The 21,839-nt window shown below is 45.3% G+C and overlaps 1 protein-coding gene across 1 annotated transcript in view; it reads left to right on the plus strand.

Annotated features, from left to right (window-relative positions):
- Nucleotides 1-21,839, plus strand: part of LOC136621986 (mucin-19-like) — a 143,372-nt gene that overhangs the window by 31,122 nt on the left and 90,411 nt on the right. The window contains exons 4-7 of the mRNA XM_066597910.1: nucleotides 1,365-1,495; nucleotides 5,775-5,836; nucleotides 13,978-14,135; nucleotides 17,563-17,790. Of these exons, the coding sequence (XP_066454007.1) occupies nucleotides 1,365-1,495; nucleotides 5,775-5,836; nucleotides 13,978-14,135; nucleotides 17,563-17,790 (579 nt within the window). The remainder of the gene's footprint in view (nucleotides 1-1,364; nucleotides 1,496-5,774; nucleotides 5,837-13,977; nucleotides 14,136-17,562; nucleotides 17,791-21,839) is intronic.

Raw genomic sequence — 21,839 nt, forward strand, 5'->3', positions numbered from 1 at the left:
CTGAGGTAACATGAAAGCTGTGCTGTGATTGGCTGTTATATATTAAGCCGCTGAGGTAACATGAAAGTTGTGCTGTGCTTGGTTGTTATTTATTATACTGCTGAGGTAACATGAAAGCTGCGCTGTGATTGGTTGTTATATATTATACTGCTGAGGTAACATGAAAGCTGCACTGTGATTGGTTGTTATTTATTATACTGCTGAGGTAACATGAAAGCTGCGCTGTGATTTGCTGTTATATATTATATTTTATACTGAGGTAACATGAAAGCTGCGCTGTGATTGGTTGTTATATATTATACTGTGGAGGTAACATGAAAGTTGTGCAGTGATTGGTTGTTATATATTATACCACTGAGGTAACATGAAAGCTGCGCTGTGATTGGTTGTTATTAGAGATGAGCGAGCATTGCCTTTAGCGAGTATTTCCCCGCTCGAGACTGAAGGTTCGGGTGCCGGCAGCAGGCAGGGAGCTGCAGGGGAGAGCGGGGCGGAACGGAGGGGAGATCTCTCTCCCCCCCCCCCCCCAATCCCTCGTGCTGATTGCCGCTACTCACCGCTTCCCCGCACCCGAACCTTCAGTCTCGAGTGGGGAGATACTCGCTAAAGGCAATGCTCACTCGAGCAATTGCCTTTAGCGAGTATACTCGCTCATCTCTAGTTGTTATATATTATACCGCTGAGGTTGCATGAAAGCTGCGCTGTGATTGGTTGTTATATATTATACTGCTGAGGTAACATGAAAGCTGTGCTGTGATTGGTTGTTATATATTATACTGCTGAGGTAACATGAAAGCTGCGCTGTGATTGGCTGTTATATATTTTACTGAGGTAACATGAAAGCTGCTCTGTGATTGGTTGTTATATATTATACCGCTGAGTTAACATTAAAGCTGTCCTGTGATTGGTTGTTCTATATAATGCCGCTGAGGTAACATGAAAGCTGCGCTGTGATTGGTTGTTATATATTATACCGCTGAGGTAACATGAAAGCTGTGCTGTGATTGGTTGTTATATATTATGCTGCTGAGGTAAAATGAAAGCTGCACTGTGATTGGCTGTTATATATTATACTGAGGTAACATGAAAGCTGCGCTGTGATTGGCTGTTATATATTATACTGCTGAGGTAACATGAAAGCTGCGCTGTGATTGGTTGTTATATATTATACCGCTGAGTTAACATTAAAGCTGTCCTGTGATTGGTTGTTCTATATAATGCCGCTGAGGTAACATGAATGCTGTACTGTGATTGGTTGTTATATATTATACTGCTAAAGTCAAAGTAACCTGCTGTTGAAAAAGTGAGGATGAAGAAATAAGAGTAGTCAGCCTTCTTAGTGATGTTCTTGATATTAAATGCAGACCGAAGACGGATAAGACGGGAGACAGCAACTTATAGCTTCACCATGGAGCTGAAGATACTGTACACACCAGAGATGGCCAATGTGAGCTCGGAAGCGTCCAAAAACCTGAGTGAGAAGATAACGCCTGGGGTAAGATTATTGTTTTTCCCACTTGGTGAATGGACTTTCTGTTCCAGTTTTTCCTATTTTCAAGAACACTGCTTGCTGTTGGTTATTGGAAACATTGTCTCCATTTAGAAGCTAAATAAAAACAACTACTTTAAATATCAATAGATGCTTAGAACAATCCCGGGTGGCTTCTTAACCCCTTCAGTACCGGGCAAGTTTTGGAAATTTGACATCTGTCACTTTAACATCGATTAACTGTGTGAGGACTTATTATTTACTCCAGGACTTATTATTGCTCCAGTTTTATGCACTGCGAGACGCACGAGACCCACACAAATATAAGACTCATTCCTTTTGATGGATTTTATTTCCATAAGCGATTTTTCTCACAAAGTGATGCTGCGGGAAAAACAAATCTCACTGTGTTCAATTTTTGGATATTGCTATGGAAGGAATCGCCCATTGTTTTCTATGGGACCTTGAAAAAGATCACATGGCATGCGAGTGCAATTCAATTTTTCCCATTGAAGTCTATGGGAAGTATTTGCAGTTTTATCCCAATTTCCCAGCAGTGATGCTTTTTTTTTTTTTAAGCAAAAAGCAATGTTTCAAAGTAAAAATCGCAAGTTTGCAAGAGCGAATAAAGACATATGTCCATCCGCGGGGCAGCACTTTGAAATGCCCTGCTGTAAGCTGCGGGGTATTCCTCCAGAGCCTCTGCTGGGCAATTCCTCTGCAGCAGGGGCAGTAGGGAACTCCTTTCCCCTCTCTCCTCAAGGGATTTTCCTATAGCAGGTAGAGGGGGCAGCGGGGTTACAGGGCTTTCCCAGAGGGCTTCCCCCAAGAGCATGGGAGGAGGGGCGGGGCTAAAGGGATCCACCTCTCTAGCCCCGCCCCATGTATAGTTTGCTATGGGGAATCTCTGAGAATCCATATAACCCCGCCTCCTCTTTCTATCCCCGTACACCCTCACTGTGCTATGGGGATATCCCTCGAGGGTCCCTATAGCAGAGAAAGAGGAGCAACGGGGGATTAACCCATAACCCCACTCAGTCTCTCTCTGCTATGGGTTAATCCCCGATAGGTCATCTCTCTCTCCCTGCTATGCATTTTCATCCAGGTACTTGCATACATGCTGTTTAATAATTTGTTGAAAAATCTTTCCTGGTATAGAAGTCAGGCTCACAGGCCTGTAGTTTCCTGGATCCACCTTCTTCCCTTTTTTTAAAGACAGGGACAACATTTTCCCTTTTTCTAATCTTCTGGGACTTCCCATGAACAATGTGTTTAAGGGCTAGACAGGAATCTAGTCTGCACACTAGTTGGGACATGTTGGTCCTCCAATCACCAATTCCATTCTAGAAACCTAACCATTTTAATAAACTATATGCATTCTTTATGTAGTGACAACTGAGTGATATAACATGTAATATTGTTAGACCTAATGTCCATGGCACGCAGTGCATGTGCTGCGGATGCAGATATCCGCAGTGCACCATTTATAAAATGCTTAAAAATTATTTTTAAATGCTTGTGGGTGATTGAGGATTGTGGGTTTTTTCCGCACTGTGGATCATCCGCGTGGAAAAAATCCACAACCCGACCTCCCTAATTGCTTCTAACCTTCCAATCCACAGCGGATCCGCAAATGCATTTAAATGTATTTGCGGATCACTGCGAATCCTAAGCTCCCATAGAGATGAATAGAGCCAAATCCATAATTAAATGGAACATGGTGCGACTTTACAACCGTGTGGATACTAAATAAATACAATAAAATCAAATCCGCAGACCTAAAATCAGTTACGGAAGCCCCATTCATTTCTATTCCGCAAATAAAGTCCGCAGGTGGACTTTGGGCCTAACGCTCAAGAAAGGGGTCTCTAGGACTTTTTTAGTGAGTTTTTCATCCCCACATCCTCAGGCAGAGAGTTCCATAGTCTCACTGCTCTTACAGTAAAGAACCCCCTTCTATGTTGGTGTAGAAACATTATTTCCTCTAGACATAAAGGGCGCCCCCTTGTTACAGTCCTGGGTATAATAGATGGTGGGAGAGATCTCTGTACTGACCGCTGATATATCCATACATAGTTATTAGAGCGCCCCCTTGTTACAGTCCTGGGTATAATAGATGGTGGGAGAGATCTCTGTACTGACCCCTGATATATCCATACATAGTAATTAGAGCGCCCCCTTGTTACAGTCCAGGTTATAATAGATGATGGGTGAGATCTCTGTACTGACTCCTGATATGTCTACACATAGTTATTAGAGCGCCCCCTTGTTACAGTCCTGGGTATAATAGATGATGGGAGAGATCTCTGTACTGACCCCTGATATATTATACATAGTTATTAGAGCGCCCCCTTGTTACAATCCTGGGTATAATAGATGATGGAAGAGATCTCTGTATTGTCCCCTGATATATCTATACATAACTATTAGAGTGCCCCCTTGTTACAGTCCTAGATATAATAGATGATGGCAGAGATCTCTGTACTGACCTCTGATATATCTATATATAGTTATTAGAGCACCCCCTTGTTACAGTCCTGGGTATAAATACATGATGGGAGAGATCTCTGTATTGTCCCCTGACATATCTATACATAGTTATTAGGTCGCGCCTCATCCGTAGTTTTTCTAAACGAAATAACCCCAATTTTGATAACCTCTCTGGCTATTGTAGTCCGCCCATCCAAGCTGTGATATGTCCTTCTTGAGTACTAAGCCCCGAAACTATACATCGGTACTATACGGTTGGGTATATTTATTAAAACCACCAAAATTGAGGAAAATGTTTTACATTTGTCATTTTTTTCAGCTTTCGTAGGACAAATATATATGTATATAATGTATAATGTTTTTTACTTCATATGTATATAGTTCCACTTGTTTCTATACTTTGGAAACACATTTGAAAAGTTTCTCAAGTTTCTGAGCAACTAAGGAGGTTTACTAATTTGACATTAATTTTTACAATTTTGACGAACAATGCTTTTAATTTTTTAAATCTTTAATATATGTACCTGTTACTGATGCTGTGATAACTGATGTAATAAATTAATGTAAGGGTACGCTCACGTGCAGCAGAACTGGTACAGATTTTACGCTGCAAAGAATCTGTGTCACATTCCGCATTACACCGCTGGGCAGATTTTGATGCAGATTTTGGCGCTTAGTAGAATCCACAGCTCAAAATATGCAGCAGATCGTGATGTGGATCTTCACCAGCGTGCTGGAGGCCTTAGTGATCCTAAGGTTGGGCCCAATGACCCCGGAGGTCTCATTCCATTCTATGATTCTATGAAGAATCTCTCCTGGTCAGCACTGTAAGTGGCTTTCATTGGTTCAGGTCCCGATGATGGCACACGATCAAGACGTTAACAGCCTGTTTCGGGTGTTCTAGTTGTTGGGGGGTGGGGGTCAATCACTGTTGGTATGTCCAAGATAAATTTACGTCACTACTGCACAGAGCCCAGGCAACAGTGATGACCATTTACCATTAGAGGTCTCGAAAGGGTTAAAATGTTTATCTACCTGTTGAGGATAGGTCTTTCATAATTAAGAAGTTAACAACCCCCTTAAAGGGTTTGCCTGCCTTGGAATATGTGCTTTTGACAAAAGGGTCCTTTAATGATAAGTTGATCACATGGTGTCTCATGATCAGTTACCCTACAGTGCCCCCACAGGGAAAACAGAGTATTGCACAGTTCCTATTAAAATAAATGGGCTGACCATGTAATGCACAGATAATGTCGGATCCCCAGAGGAAGAGACGCTCGTTGCAGACACAGTCTGCTCTCACTAATATGTAAGAGCCCTGAAGTTGGAATTCTCACTCTATTAATTACCCTTTTATGCTGTATGGGCACTGCAGGCCAGATCACCTCGTTATGGTATCATATAGCAAAATCTCAAATTTTTCAAAATGTCGCATGATGTTGATAAATTTCTCACATCTTTAAATATGTCTAGAGATCTTCCTACAATTTTTTGCGCTAACCACCTTCGGCAGTGATATTCCGCAAATATTTAACAACTGTTTTAAAAGTTGCATTTCAGACATGTCTCTAAATCGCGGCCCAGCAAGCCACACCCACTTTTCACTCAAATTTTAAAAACTGATGTGCATGGCGAAAACGGCTCTAATTTTTGGCAGAAATGCTTAATAAATGTGTCTCACAGCAGATTAGACATTATTTTGGAGCGCAGAATGCGAGTAAAAGGACACAAATATGTTAACAAATGTGAACCTTTATGTCTAGTAAATAAATCCTGTTCCTTTTTCCCCTTGAAGGCCAAACAACTGATGCAGACAGTGCTGCCTGATTGTACCGATGTGACACTAACTCAATTAAAGTAAGTCAATGCTCTGTATTCTGATTCTTTACTAAGGGGGTGTTCTGGGAATTGGTTGCCCATATACCTTGCACACATTAACCCATTCATTACCAAGTGCTGTGAATATTCCACCGGTGAACATCTGAATGATGTGCTGAATAACTTTTACAATAGACTTATTAGCCATCTTATAAGTAGTTATACAGCTGAATACTGTAACCCTAGGTCAGATCGTCAGTCTGCCTGTATTGTGTGCAGAAAGCAGCAAGATAGCCGCATACCCAGACCAGAACTGCTCAGTAAATAAATATTGTACCAGAACCAACATAACATAAATGCAGCACCAGAACCAACCTCAGTATATAAATGCAGCACCAGAATAGTTCAATGAATAAATACGGCACCAGAACCAAGTTCATAACATATATACAGCACCAGAACCAAGCTTATAACATAAATACAACACCAGAACCAAGCTTATAACATAAATACAGTAGCAGAACTAAGCGATTGTGATGCAGGTGTGCCAATAGGCTGACATCAGCACCGCCAAAAATCGGAGCCAGGAGGAGAATTCGTGTAGCTTTGCAAGATGCTGTCACATGCAGGAAAAACTTCACTTGCCGAAGGAGATATATGAATGACGATTACCCCCAGCCTGCATCCCACTGTTCCCTCCAAATAAAACTTATTGGCCGGCGCCCTGTGCAACTGCAAGGACCGTACATAGCTAAGGCTGGCCATATCTTCTGAGCATACAGAAGTACAGAATGGCCCTATAGACTTCTATGGGTGCGGTATTATCTACAACCGTGAGATTAACTTGAATGCAGGAATGTACACAGGCAAGAGGAGACCCCATAGTAGAGATTTTAAAATGACCCCTTTTCTTGTGTTGGTTAATACAACCACCTACAACCCCCTGGGCAGGATGACTCGCTGCATGTCTGTTCACATTTTCTTTCCAGGATCCTTGTGTTGACTTCCTGCATCTTTCTTGACTAAAGTTGCAAAACTTCTTGAGAAGGGATAAAATAAGGGATGCAGCTAACCTTGGTTGGGACCCCTTTCTACAGCCCCATAGAACCCACATGGTTTGCCTTTATAGTACATACTCCCTTAAAGGGGTTGTCCAGCTTCAAACTTTTGATGGCCTTGTCTTAGAATAGGCCATCAAAAACATATTGTCATTGATCCATCACCTGGGATGCCCGATCATCACCTGGGATGCCCGATCATCAACTGTTCACCTGGTTGGTGCGCTTGCTCACTGAGTTGGTTTCTGCAGGAAGCCAACAGCTTTATTTCCACTGCAGTGGCTTGGTTTTACTGGCAAAGTTCCTATGGAAGTGAGGGAGTGCATGGGCCTGGCAAACAGTTAATCGATGGGGGTCTCTGGTAGCCGACTTCCACTGATCTACTATTGATCAACTATCCTGAGGATAGTCAATCAATAGTTAAAAGCAGGACAACCCCTTTAACGCTTTCCAATCCACTGTCTGAACTCTAAAGACATTATGATTTAAGGCTGTACAGCTCCGATGTTGGAAGAGTCTGTCGGGGTTCTCTTACTGTATATTGCCAGCCTCTCTGCTGTCGGAGCCTATCCAACGTGTCACCTCATGCAGTACTGGCTTTAGCCAGCAGATAGCGCCGTTGTATAACGTCAGAAAAAGAGTAAGCCCCCTAGGAAAACCAGGATACTAATTGGATTGGAAAGGGTTAACTCAGCTGTAATATGGCAGTGTGATGAACCTAAATGGAGAAGGTCTTACTAATCAGCAAAGACTGTAACTATTATAAAACCTATAATATACTGTGTTTGGGGATGATATATAGGTTTTGTACATCATTAGATTGTGGCGCGAGCATGAATCGGGCTCGGCAGCTGTGCCTGCTGTTTTATACAGCTGATAGCAATGGCTGCAATCAGAGCTAGCTTGATCCAAGCAGCTATCTGAGGGGGGTGCCTCATTGGTCTCCTACAATATGTTCTTGGGTTGCCATGGCAGCCTGGGACCTAGTGAAGGTGTTCAGACCTGCCATGGATTTCAGCCTATTAAGCCCTGCCACAGATGATCCCAAGTGCAAGTTCTCTAGGAAGACTAAGAAAAAAATATTAAAATTAGTTTAATAAACTAAAAAAAATGTTAATATTACAAAAATTTAAACGTTTGAACACCTCTTTTCCCATAAAAATAAAAAGGATACATAACTGAAATTGCTGTATTTCTAAAAGTTCAAATATCCAAGTATCGTGTTATTTATCCTGCACAGTGAATATCAGGGAAATAAAAATGATGTGCCAGAATTACATGTTTTTGTCATCCTGCCAAAAAAAAAGAGAGAGCAAAACGTCATATGTACCCATAAATGTACAATTAACCAGCTTGTCCAGCAAAAGCAGGTCCTCGCACCGGTACATTGATGCAAAAAAAAACCATTATCGATCATGTGGTGACAAAAAGCAATAAAAGATAAAAATCTAAAAAAAGTTTTACCTATTTTTCTAAAAGTAGTAAAATATAATAAAAATAAAATTTGGTATTGCTGCAATTGTACAAACCTAAAAGCATGGCATTTTTAAAGTAATGTGAATGCCATAAAAACAAGACGCCTAAAGTATGGCACTATTGCTTTTTTCCATTTCATCCCACTTCCAAAAGTTTTTCAATACGTTGTACGCTGTGATACATTACATAGTTCCATTAAGAAATGCAACTTATTCAGCGAAACATAAACCCTCATATGCCGATATTGATGACACAGTAAAAACGTTAGAACTAGTGATGAGCGAGCATTGCCCTTGGCGAGTACCTGCCCGCTCGAGAGAAAAGGTTCGGGTGCCGGCGGCGGGCAGGGAGCTGCGGGGGAGAGCGGGGAGGGACCGAGGGGAGATCTCTCTCTCCCTCTCTCCCCTCCGCTCCCCCCTGCTGACTGCCGCAACTCACCGCTCCCCCGCGCCAACACCCGAACCTTTTCTCTCGAGCGGGCAGGTACTCGCTAAGGGCAATGCTCGCTCGAGCAATTGCCCTTAGCGAGTATATTCGCTCATCTCTAGTTATAACTCTTGGATCATGGGAACGAAAAATTTGCTGCAAAAAATGGATGGCCCTTAAGGGGTTAAAGGGCTTGTTTCACGAAGACCTGCCACTCTATAGAGAGCTGGCCTGATGATCACCTGATTGCTGCAAGTTGATAAGTTGTTATACGAGGGGCTGCTGATAAGTCCTTGGCTTTACCTAGAAAGAAACAAGATAGGAAGATGAAACTTTCCATTTCTCCCACATCCTCTCCTCTGATGCCAACACACATCTTACATCGGGATTCCAAGTTCTGTAAGCCTTGCAAAAAGAAGGATTTCGGTTGTGCCTCAAACCAGTCATCCGTAGCAGCCATGGCATCAGCAATGGTGGGAAATTGGTCCCCTTGAGGTGGTTCTTCAGGTTTGGAAACAGATGATAGTCGGAGGGAGCTAGATCTGGTGAATGAGGTGGGCGGTCAACCAGCGGGAAGCCTAGCTCCACCAGTTTTGTCGTGGTCGCTTGTGCAGTGTGAGCGGAGGCGTTGTCTTGCAGGAACAAGATTCCTTTGGACAGCTTGCCGCTCCTTTTGGCCTTCAGAGCTGCCTTCAATTGGTCCAAAAGTTCAATGTAATACCTTGCATTGATGGTGGACCCATTGTGAAGGTCGTCCATTAGCAGCAGCCCTCCTTATCCCAGAACTCAGACGCCATCACCTTAGTGGCTGAGAACCCCTGGGCCTCCACTCTCTGACTGCTCCTTGGTTTCAGGGTCATACAAATAAATCCAGGTCTCATCCATAGTGACCGGCCCATCCAGGAAGTTCTTATCAGTCCGGAAACGCTGACAAATGGACCGGGAAGTTTTCACTCCATGCTTTCCTGATCTATTGTCAGACATTTAGGGACCCACTTTGCAGATAGCTTCTTCATGGATAATGACACAAACACGTTCCCCAGAAACCCCCATGATGTCGGCTATTCCTGCAGCCGGCCGATTCTCCAGTATGAGGTTGTGCGCAGCATCGACGATCTCCGGAACAACAACCCTCTCGGTCGTCCAGGACGTTCCTCATCATTGGGGCTTAAGGGGCCCGTCAGTTCTTAACTGTAAAATATGAAGGGCATTGATCCCCCAATGTCTGCCACATATCACCATGAATATCCGCCGCGGACTTTATCACTCCTTTGCTCTCATTGGCTGTGAATATCACCTTAGACTCCGCCATTTTGTTTTCCCACGTGCCGAGATCACTGTTGCCATAAGCTGCAAACGCTAAGTTTTCAAAACATATATTAGACACATAAGGCGTTCATGTGATGTAACTTTTGTTGCCATAGAAACAAAAAAAGAACACAAAGCCAAAGACTTCTCAGCAGCCCCTCATATATGGGTCTTACATTTCCCTGCAGAAGAAAGTTGGTATTACATGTAATTCATGAACAGATTGAGGGTACGTTCGCACGGCGGAATTCGCCATGAGATTTTCTGTGACGATTCCATGAATTTCTGCATGATGAAGTGACATGCTGCTTCTTGTGGAGATGCGATTTTCTGCATCAGAATTCCGCACGTGAATTTTGCCCTTTGACAGCAGTAAATAATTTATCAGAAAGACATGGATTTTAGAGGCCGAATTCCCACTGGATTTATTTGCAGCGAATTATGCCGTGTAAATATGCCCTGAGTCTGCTCTTCTTTGGTGCCTTACTGCTCCAGCTTATATCCAAACGGGGGGTCTTGAGCAAGGAACACACCTCCGTGGCTCAGGACTTGGGCCCACATCATCCTCAGTGGGAGCTGGATGTTACTAACAGCCAGGGTTCTGCTGCAAGGGCCATGCATGGCGAGAACACCAATTCTGTTAGCTCCTTACATGCCATGATCAAGGTTAATTGTGGCATGTACAGAGTTAACAGAGGGAGGGGGCTTCCTCTGTATTGTCATTGGCCTTCGCCATGCAATCGCAGGGGGTCATGGCAACCCATGTCCAGATTGTGGGTTTAAGCAATAAACAAGGTGAAAAAAGCATAAAAATAGTTAAAAGAAAAATCCAGTTTGAGGGCTCATGCCCACGGCCGTGACGGACTTCGCCAGCAGAATATAACAGCAGAGTCCACCACGGCGCCCCCTCAAAAGCCCCATACTTACCACTCTAGATCGTCCGTACGTGTCCCGCATGGAGGGCCGGCGCACATTCGCAGTACAGCGCATGACGCGTTGGCGTATCAGATGACGCGGCCGGAAGCTGGAAGTTATCAGAGAAGTCACATATACGCCAATATGGTACTACTAGAAACCTCAGCTCATCATATAAAAAACAAGTCCTCACACAGCTGTTCATGTACCAAAAAAAGTTCTGGGTTCTTGAATGCAGCAATACCAAAAACAATTGCAGGACTGATGTGTTTTTTCACTGTACGATACATTATATATACCCCAAAATGGTACTAATGAAAACTACCGCTCGCCACACAGCGAAACGGCCCTCATAAGCGGAGAAATAAAACAATTATGGCTTTGTAAAGTGGAGGTGAAAATCCCCAAAAATCATTCCGTCCTTCAGTAGTAAAGTCGGCCACATCCTTAAAGGGTTTAGAAATGGAATTTACCTACACTTTAGACCTACACTAGCTACACTAGCGTCTTTTCTTCCGTGTCTCGTCCATTAAAATTAGGGACAACACACGGGCAGCGCACGGACCCACATTATTCTATAAGGAGACACGGACTGCGAAAACTCATTGCATACACTATTCTGGGGCGATTTACGGATAAAACTTGCCCACCCATGTTAATGGACATAGAAAAGAAGAGTTCAGCACCAGGGTGCCATCTGTGTGCGGTCTGCTATGTAGAAAAGAATGGGGCTTCTTTCAGTTTTGTTTTGGGAACATGAAAAATGGATGGCGTACAGCAGAAAAGACAGACACGAACCGCATGCGGAGGCCACATGGAGCTTCACACAGATGATAATGCAGCGTCCGAGGAGTGGGCCCTCATCCTAGGAGACAGCGGGGTAGAGTTTTGGCCTTGTCACGGGGCCTACCATCTCCCACCCTGAGGGTAGCAAGGGGGCCCATTCAAGGAACCGCTGACAGGCTATTAAATAGAGGTGACCCAACTGTGGTTTACCTTCAGTCTTTGTCACGGGTGATGCCACTGTTCCGCCCTCTGTGGTGAATCCGTTGGACGGTGAAACAAATGGTCTACACACACATGAGAAATTGTGTAAAAGCAAAGCTGGGAATGGTCGGCAGTGCTATCTTTACATAGGCCGCCTGTCCACGGTCGTGATGGAATATTGCTTGTGATATTCCGCCACAGGGGAGCACTGAAAGGCCTCCGTGATGAGCCTATCTAATAGATAAGCTCATTGCGGAAAATCGCAGCATGTTGTGATTTTAATCCCACGAGCGGAGAATCGCTATGATGTCACTCGTGGACATCGGGCTGTGCTTTCCATAGTCAGCCTGTGGAAAGCGTATCATGCGAGGTCTGCGGGTGACTTATCGCCGTGGATCTCGCAATGACAGCTCGCCTGTGGACAGGTAGCTTTAATAATCCAACAGTAACAGTCCAACGTAATACAAAGACCAATACAGTTCACTGGTGCTGGCGCAATAGGTGGGGTGACAGGGAGGCAAATCTGGTACTATTGTATTATGTCTCCACCAGAATAATGGATGGAGACCTTAAGTGACAGCTAAGGGCTAGGTAACGCCCCCAAAGGTCCTAATTGGCTGGCTGCTGCAAGGTCATAGCAGCGTGGGGATTGAGTTATGGCTGGGATGGAGGGTTAGGGTTAGTTTCAGTGTACGGCTTACATTATTATCTGTAAATCCTTGCATGTGACAGTAACATGGAAGCATTTACAGCAAATAATGTAAGCCTTACACTGAAAGTAACCCTAACCCTCCATCCCAGAAACAAATCATCCCCCATGCTGTGAGCAGATTGCCGGCCATCTGACAGCATTCCACCTCATCCCCCCTTTGACCCGGTCGGCGCATCCACTGTCAAGCTGTTACCGGCGCCGTGCAGAGAGCGTCCCCTGATTCAGCCGCTACGAGCACCGCAGGATGACCCCCCCCACGCCCGCTGCAAAGCTCTTACCAGGGCCGCGGTCCTCCTTGTAGACAGGAGCAGCGCAGAACGATAAGGCCGGAGTGCTAAGCCAAGGTCTGAAGGCAGTACGGAGACCGCCAGGAACAAGCACTGAGCACCTGAGAGGCCGAGAACGGCAGTGGCAGCAGAGAAGGCTGAAGTAGTGAGCAGAGGATGCGAGACCGAACAGGGACCGGAGTGGTGAGTGCCAAGACCTAGCATTGTGGCAAATCACGAACAGGGGGCGTCACCTGGCTGTCAAACAGCCTTACCCTTGTCGACACCCACGACTTCCCGTGTCGACAAGATACACCAGTACCGGAAAATCTTAGGATGAATATTGGGCCCACAGTCCTCGGGATCCGCGTGACTCCACTCCCAGTAAATAACTTTTCTCTACTTCTGTGAACTCTCAATCAGTCGCCATACAGTACTAAAGGTGGCACTTAGCACACTTCTCCTATCCTGGAGAACACTAGGGAATTCTAGGGAACACCTGGATATAGTAGTTCCAGGGCAACTTCCATTGTACAGCTCAGCTTCTTCCATCATTCCACGCACAGAACATTCAGTGTCTGTGGGGGTCCAAGCAACTCCGGCTCCTGCCCGCTCTTCTGGCAAAACTCCTCACTCCTTGCAGAAGTAACTCTTCCCAAAAACTCCCACTCACTCACATTCTGTAGCACGGTCAGGTGACCACAAGCTCACGACATAAAACGATACATTTCCAGATAGAGACAGCTCATTTGCAGACATTAACCCTTTCATTCCTGCAAACAACAATACGTATTTTGCTGAATCATTCCACATTTGAAGACAATATACAGACTACATATAGCATGCACTTCTGAGGGGCCCCGTTGTTCCTGGCCACTACAATAACACCAGCGTTTTTTATTACGCAAGTGTGTGCCTAGCCTTACTCTCAAAAAGGTCATAAAGAAGATACCGCTTGTATAAATACTGCGCAGAAATAGATTATTTTTGATGTTCCTACTTTTTCTGATCGCCTTGTCTTTCTTATCACAGGGAAGGGGAAGGCTCCGTCATTGCTTATTTGTTGGCGACATTCCCAAGGGACAACCATACGTCTGAAGAAGTGCAGAGTGCAATTAATCAGGCCGTTATCAAGAATTCTAACAGGTTGGGAGAAATTGAGGTCGTTATCGGTATGGCAACCACTACAGGTAGGTAAATAGGATGCGCAGGGTGACATCATTACATGTCTGCCTCTCAGACCCCTACCCATCTCTAGTTGTGCCACCAACCGCAGCCCCATGTGCAAGTTGGCTGGGAGTGGTAGCCGTTATTGAAGTCAAGCAGGCTTTGTTATGCGGTTTCTGTTACTCCAATAGAAGTTAATGGAGTTACACAAATAGCATAGTACAGCAAACTATGCTGTTTCCCCACCCTTGAGTTAGGCTAACTTCACACAAGCCAGTGCGATGTGTAATCCTGCCCCCATATCGCGCTCCCCACCATGTGAAATCCTCAGGGATGTGAGGGATTTTAATAGCACAACAGCCTTGCATCCGTTTACAGATGCAGGGATCCCGGCGCAGCTGTCACTGCCGCAGTAGAGGATCACAGAGTTCCTCCCATTGCTTTCAATGAGGCCGGCGATGCCGCCACCTGCTCCATTGGAAACAATGGTCGCTGCGAGGCGAGAGCACGCAGGAAGATGGAATGTGCCGCGATTTGTTTCCCGCATCGCATTGCAGTGCTATGCAGGAGAACATCGCTCATGTGTATGACCCCACCCAAAAGAATGGGGTCCATATTTGTGCGAGATTTATGCGTCTCGCAATGCACTTAGGCCGCTTTCACACAGCCGTGAAAAACGGGATTTCTGCGATGTGAGACGCCTAAATCTCAGGCAGATATGAACCTCATTCTTTTGAATGTGAAATGGTGGCATGTCCTGTCTTTAGGCGTCCCCTCGGAACTCCGCACCTATCGCTTTCAGTGGGGGCAGAAAATTAAGCGCAGTGCGTGCGACGTGCATGCAAGAGTGCGATGCGAAATTTCCAATTGAAAGTCGCGCCAGAGAATCACAACTGTACTGGAGTGATAGGAGGCGTTTTTGTGTCAAGTTTCATGACATCGCGCTCGTGACCGCCCGATGTGGATGTGAGGCCTCCCATCGCTTCTGGGAAGTTGTGATCATCCGGCGAGCTTTCCTGCACCATTGAGAGCAATAAGTGATGCGTTCTGAGGGCACTGCGATGCAGAACAAAAAAATTCCTGCATGTGACCCACTTGTCACGATTTTCACGTCCGTGTGAAAGTCGCCTGAGGTTGCACTTGCAAAGCTGAAATATTTTTGCGCTTGCGATGCGTTCTGTGAGAAAAATGCATTGTGTTCCTTCATTATTCCCTATGGGAGCCCCAAAAAATCGCATCATGCCTGCATGATATTTGCGTGTACATGCGAGTGCGATCTGATTTTTATTTTTTTTGCTCCCATAGAGAAGAATGGGCGATTCTTAAACAAAATCACCCACAAACAGGACGGCTGCGATACGTGAATAGACCTATACAATACAATGGGCTCTTCTCCCATGCGATACCAACGCACAGAAATCGTGTAAATGCGCCATTACGGCCCCCTTCACACGGGCGTATTTAAATGCACAATACACAGAGTATAGAACCCATTTATTACAGCGGGTCCGTTCATACGCACATAGCTTTCTTGTGCATTTCGGTTGTGTAAAAAAAACGCAGCGTGCTCTATTTTCCCGCGTATTTGTGCATCCAAAATCTCTATAGAAGTCAATGGAGGGGGGGGGGGGCACAAATGTGCGCAAAATACTCCAGGAGAAACGTAAAACACTGCGTAATTGCGCAGGAAAAAGAACACATCTGGAACCATTTCAATTGGTGCGTCTGGCCAAGGAACCTGCCTTGTGGGTGCGAAAAGTACAGTAAAATACACTGATGCAAGCAAAAAAGCGTAGTTCATCCTGCAATTACTCAGCGCACGCAGATACACGTACGTTCGTGTGAAGGGGCCTCAGGCTGTGTGATGGAGGTCAGTGATGAACGGATCATTGCACCTGTGATTTCACTGCGGTTACATCTGTGTACAATGTGCTTTTGAGATAAAACCGTACGATTTGCGTCACATTTACATCCGTTATTCTCAGACTTTTTAGGACAGATTCAGATGAGTGTAAAAACACTTGCGGCACGGAGCGTAGTTGCGTCTGAGCGAGGTGAATGTCTTCCCCTTCGCTGGCTTTTCAAACTCCACGCCAAAGCAGGAAGACCGGAGCCGCCCCATCTTTCCCGCAGGAGGTATTCCCTACGGGCGGGTCCTATCCGTTCTCGGACGTACAAGAAAAAAGCTGGTGAAAACCAAACCACTGAAATCCTATTGGAATCAGTGGTTTGATTTGTCCTGTTATGCAGTTGTCATTATTATCACAGCCGCATAACGGGAGAAAACCAGGTGCGTCTGAATGACGGTAATATCGCTGTCACCCATGTGATAGATAGAGGCCTTATACAGATTAGACAGTATAAATAAGCAGAGCTGCAGTATAAAGCATGGAGGAAGAGCAGATCAGTGGCCTCAAACTTTAATGAGACAGGAAGTGAATCTCACAATGTAATAGAGAATTCAGCTGAACTAAAATCATAGCTGTATGCTAATAGACATAAAGGGGCTAAAATATAGCCTATCATCTAGGTGCCCCCATCATAAAGGATGGTGTAGTGCCTGGTAAAGGATAGGTGCCCCCATCATGCAGGATGGCGCAGTACCCAGTGAGGTCCAGGTGCCCCCATCATACAGGATGGCGCAGTACCCAGTAAAGTCCAGGCACCCCCATCATACAGTGTGGTGCAGTACCCAGTAAAGTCCAGGCGCCCCCAGCATACAGGATGGCGCAGTACCCAGTAAAGTCCAGGCGCCCCCATCATACAGGATGGCACAGTACCCAGTAAAGTCCAGGCGCCCCCATCATACAGGATGGCACAGTACCCAGTAAAGTCCAGGTGCCCCATCATACAGGATGGCGCAGTACCCAGTAAAGTCCAGGTGCCTCCATCATATAGGATGGCGTAGTACCTGTGAGAGGCCCGGTGCCCCCATCATACAGGATGGCGCAGTACCCAGTAAAGTCCAGGTGCCTCCATCATATAGGATGGCGCAGTACCCAGTAAAGTCCAGGTGCCTCCATCATATAATAATAATCTTTATTTGTATAGCGCCAACTTATTCCGCAGCGTAGTACCTGTGAGAGGCCCGATGCCCCCATCATACAGGATGGCGCAGTACCTGTGAGAGACCCGGTGCCCCCATCATACAGGATGGCGCAGTACCCAGTAAAGTCCAGGTGCCTCCATCATATAGGATGGCGCAGTACCCAGTAAAGTCCAGGTGCCTCCATCATATAGGATGGCGTAGTACCTGTGAGAGGCCCGGTGCCCCCATCATACAGGATGGCGCAGTGCCTGTGAGAGGCCCGGTGCCCCCATCATACAGGATGGCGCAGTACCCAGTAAAGGACCTTGTTGTTTCTAAGTTCATTAGAACAATGTAGCGCTGTCCCTTTTCTTCTGGATGTTATATCTGCTTTCCTTAATACTGTCACTCTTTCCTTGCAGCTCCACCTACTACAACTACACAGCCAGCTGATAAACCCGGGCGCAAAGCTTTCCACCCTTATCCATATTGTCCAAGAATGCCAGCCAGATCTATAAGACCAATTGACAGCTCGGAGGCCAATACAACTAGTAGCCCCAGTACCTCCAGAACGGAGAATGTGCGGAGCACACCCAGCATGGCAAGCGATGGTACGCCAGCCGCAGTGACCAACCCGCCGACTGGAAATGGTGATTCTACATCTTCTCTTATACAGGGGTAGACATGTAGCGAAGTGACCCTGCGCCCCTCAGTGTGGGAGGGAAACTGGAAATAGAAATTCCCCCATTGTCTTATTTTATTCAGTTTTCGCAGCGTTCAGCAGATTAAATGCAGTGATATTATTGTTCGCGGGGCGGCACGATTCCAGCAATACCAAATTCATGCAGTTTTTTTTGTTTTGCTATGTTTCTACACTAAAACCATTTTTTTTAAAGATTTGTTTTTGTGTGGCCGCATTCCGAGAGCCAAACATCTTTATTTTGCTCTCTATGGGGGTTATTTCTTCCAGGATGAGCTCTAGTCTTCATTTATCCCATTTTTGGGAAGATAGAACATTTTGATCACTTTTTATTCCGTTTTTTCCAGAGGCGAGTTTAACAAAATCTGAAATTCTGGCAACATTTTTATATTGATTTTTTTACATTGTTCCCCATGCGGTATGAATCAGCCATTGTAGATGGCAGAGCCGGAGGCCATCTTTAAGCCTCTGGATGCTATAGCAGCCCATCGGCTATATGTAATCAGGCTTTCACATGTCGTGGTCACATGTCACAGTTGTTCTCTGGCTTTGGGCATCGGTACGGGCACCGTTATGGTTAGGGCTGTCGGGTGATGCCATATGCTCGGGGCTTCTATATGAATGACCGTTACGACTTGGGTCATTTATACACACTGCTTTGGCTGAGGATGATGTATCAGAGCAACCACGGCTGAATGAATGTGTGGACATGGTGACTGACACTTATTGACTGGGGATGTGGATAACATCAGCACAGTCACTAGCTGGGGAGCAGCTATTTTACCACTGAATTAAAAGGGTTAACAAGGTCTAATAGCACCCAAGTAGATTGCTTATTAGCGCTCATTGTTAGCCATATCTGCAGTTTCCCCCCTCAATAGACTTTCAAGAGTTGTAAGTGAGATGTATTAGTGTCCACAGACAGAGGGAGAGGGCTGCAGTGCTTCTATTGTATGCGACTGTTTAAAGGGGTTGTCCAGTTATAAACAATTGATGGCCTATGCAAAAGATAGATCATCAATATTAGATCAGTGTTGGTACGCCGCCCAGGATCAGCACCAATCAGCTATTCAACAGGCCAGAGCGCTTGTGGACTGAGCTGATTTCTGCAGGAAGCAGATATCTCCGTTCCCGCTGCAATGGCCAGGCTTGGTATTACAGTTAAACTTCCCATTGAAGTGAAATGGCCAGTTATACCAAGCCTGGGCACTGCAATGGGAACGATGTTGTCTGCTTCCTACAGAAATCAGCTTAGTGCATGGTGATCACCGATAGACTCAAGCAGTGGACTGCAACTGATCTACTATTAATGGTTTGTCCTAAACGTAGGTCATCAATAGTCTACAACTGGACAACTCCTTTAAACAATCATGTAAAGTAGATGCACTGTGGCTTGCTCCCTCTGTCTGTGGACACTCATGGACATCTCACAGCTCTTCAAGGTCCAACGAGGGGTAACATGACAGATGTGACTAATATAATTTGCATTAGTTTTTTCAATCCACTTGGCTGCTATCGAAACATTATTTATTGGAACCCGGATATCTCCTTTAATTACCACAATGATAGCTGCTCCCCATTCCCAGAGGATCAGTCACCACAGACCTATATTCATTTCAGCTTGGTGAACAGCTGATCAGTGGGGGTCTGAGCAGCAGACCCTCACTGATGTCTAATCGGCCATTATTACAGCCCCATTAATAAGTAGTCCTGTTTGAATCCAAGCAAATGTTGGCATATTTAACCCTAAACTAAAGCTGTCCCTACACTTTAGATGCTGTAGCTATCGGACAGCAATTCCTCCTGACTCCCTCCATACACGTTCACACTGCGTTCGTCCAAGGATGCATGTATGCTCAGTGGGCAGAGAGAAGTAAACTATAGATAGAAACTTCTGGAGGCAGCTTATCTCCCCTATATACCAAATCTTCTCTCCTGATACCTGTCATCAGGGTGGGGTCAGAACACCCCCAATCTCATTGGATGGTCAGCCCATCGCAACAAAATTGGTGGGTGTAGCCAAAATGCATCTCATGTGCCTGGGTGCCTTAATGCTGGAATTTCCTGAAGCATTGTTGTCTGTTAAACTGTGTTTTTTTAGTTTCACTGGACTCTATACTGTGTTTCTATATTCTACTTATATATACTCCTTATTGTGGTCCTGAGCTGTAATCACTAACACTTGTTTTGGAACCTGGTATTTCCTCTATGGAGTTCTGGTACTGACTTCTAACAACGGTTCTATCTCAGTAATGGTACTGCCCTTTATCTGTCATCTGGACCTCATATGTCTCTTGGTTTGGACTCCGGTTCCCTCCTGGACTTCTGGTTTCTTATGCTGACTGGCTCACACTGCTGCCTACATCTATTGATTCATAATCTGGTTCTTCCCTGGTTTCATCTGCTCCTGATTCTCCTGGTATTGACTCTTCACTTTCTGGTTTGGCTCCTGCTTTTGACTACAGGCTACATCTGGGTCTGGTATCATTCGTCTACAGTTCCTGTCCTGCTACTTCAGTTCTTCTCATGTCTGCCACCATTCGGAGACTCCTCTGAGGACTGTGACTTGGGAATCCTCTAACAGAAGAGATTGAATGTGAAGACCGAAGGATTCCTTAGACTCCTGACCTCAGTTTAGTCTGGTGATGGTTAATCTCATCATGGTAGAGGGTCTGAGGTGTGCTAATCAGTCACAATGGCACTTACTAACCCCAAATATTCTGAAGGCAAAACCATATAACTGCCTTTACATAAAGGAGACTAGAAGTAGCTTTCTTGGAACTAACAAACTAAAATGCTACCATCAACACAAATCCCAAATAGATCTGCAACAACATCTTCTACTTTCATTAAGTCCAATAAACATAACCATACAGTTCTTCTGTGCATCGAGAAGGTGCGGTAGAGTCTGGTAACAAATGCTGGCTAACAGTGTAGCAGTCAGCATATGTATAGTCTTCTACACATAGGTGTAGTTTAATACAATTTATCTTCCAACTAATGTGGCTGCCAGCACAGGTTCAGCAATGATTTCTAGGTCTGAAATAATTACATAGTCCAGATCAGGAGACACTCGGAAAACTGGAGTGAACTCAGGTTCGCCTTTAAATAGCGTATCCTAAGCTGATCCAAATGTGCGATTGCAGCATCCGAGAAGCGGGCCCTCAGCCTAGGAGACAGCGGGGTAGAGTTTGGGCCTTGTCACGGGGATCTATCATCTGCCACCATGAGGGTAGCTCAGGACCCATTCACGTCGCTGAGGGGAAGCCTACAAACACTGAACCAACAGTGCAATTTACCTGGGCTTTGGGTTGTCACGGATGACGCCACTGTTCCTTCCTCTGTGGTGAATCTGGGCGATGAAAGAACTGGTCCACACTCACGGAGTAGTTTGAAATAATAAGGCCGGGAACGGTTGGTAGTGCCACTTTACTTAAATAAACTTATTTACAGGCCAAACAAGCAAACAATCCAAGCCAGCAGGATATTCAGTACGACTTCACAAGGTGGCGCAACAGGGAGGGAAATCATGGGTACACCAAGTAGTCTACAGTCTCAGTTATCTCTATGGCTTCGGGCCCGGCACAACTTCTCTTCTCTCTCCATAGCTGCCATAACAGGCTCTGCAGCCACTACCAAGTCTGGAGGAGTATCAGGAATAAGTGGCTCTCAGAGTCCTGGTATGGTTACAGGATCTACAAATGGTGGTTCCATCAGTGGTTCAAATGGAAGCCTGAAGACCACAGCAGGTAAAGGGGGCCCTTCTGTATCTGGAGTGACCATCCCAACTACTAAAAATGGTGATTCTACATCTTCTGTTGTTTCATTATATGTGATCGTTAAAGGGCTTATCCAAGTTGTAAGATCTCGGGATCACCCCTTCCCCATGCAGTAAAATAACAATCAATTGCTGAGCTCTGTTATTGGCTGCAGCCCCTGTGACATCCTATAAATCAGGTGGGACAATAGTTGTAAACAGAGACCGAAGCGTAGGCCGGA

This window comes from Eleutherodactylus coqui, chromosome 3 (assembly GCF_035609145.1).
Source record: "Eleutherodactylus coqui strain aEleCoq1 chromosome 3, aEleCoq1.hap1, whole genome shotgun sequence".
NCBI classification, from domain to species: Eukaryota; Metazoa; Chordata; class Amphibia; order Anura; family Eleutherodactylidae; genus Eleutherodactylus; species Eleutherodactylus coqui.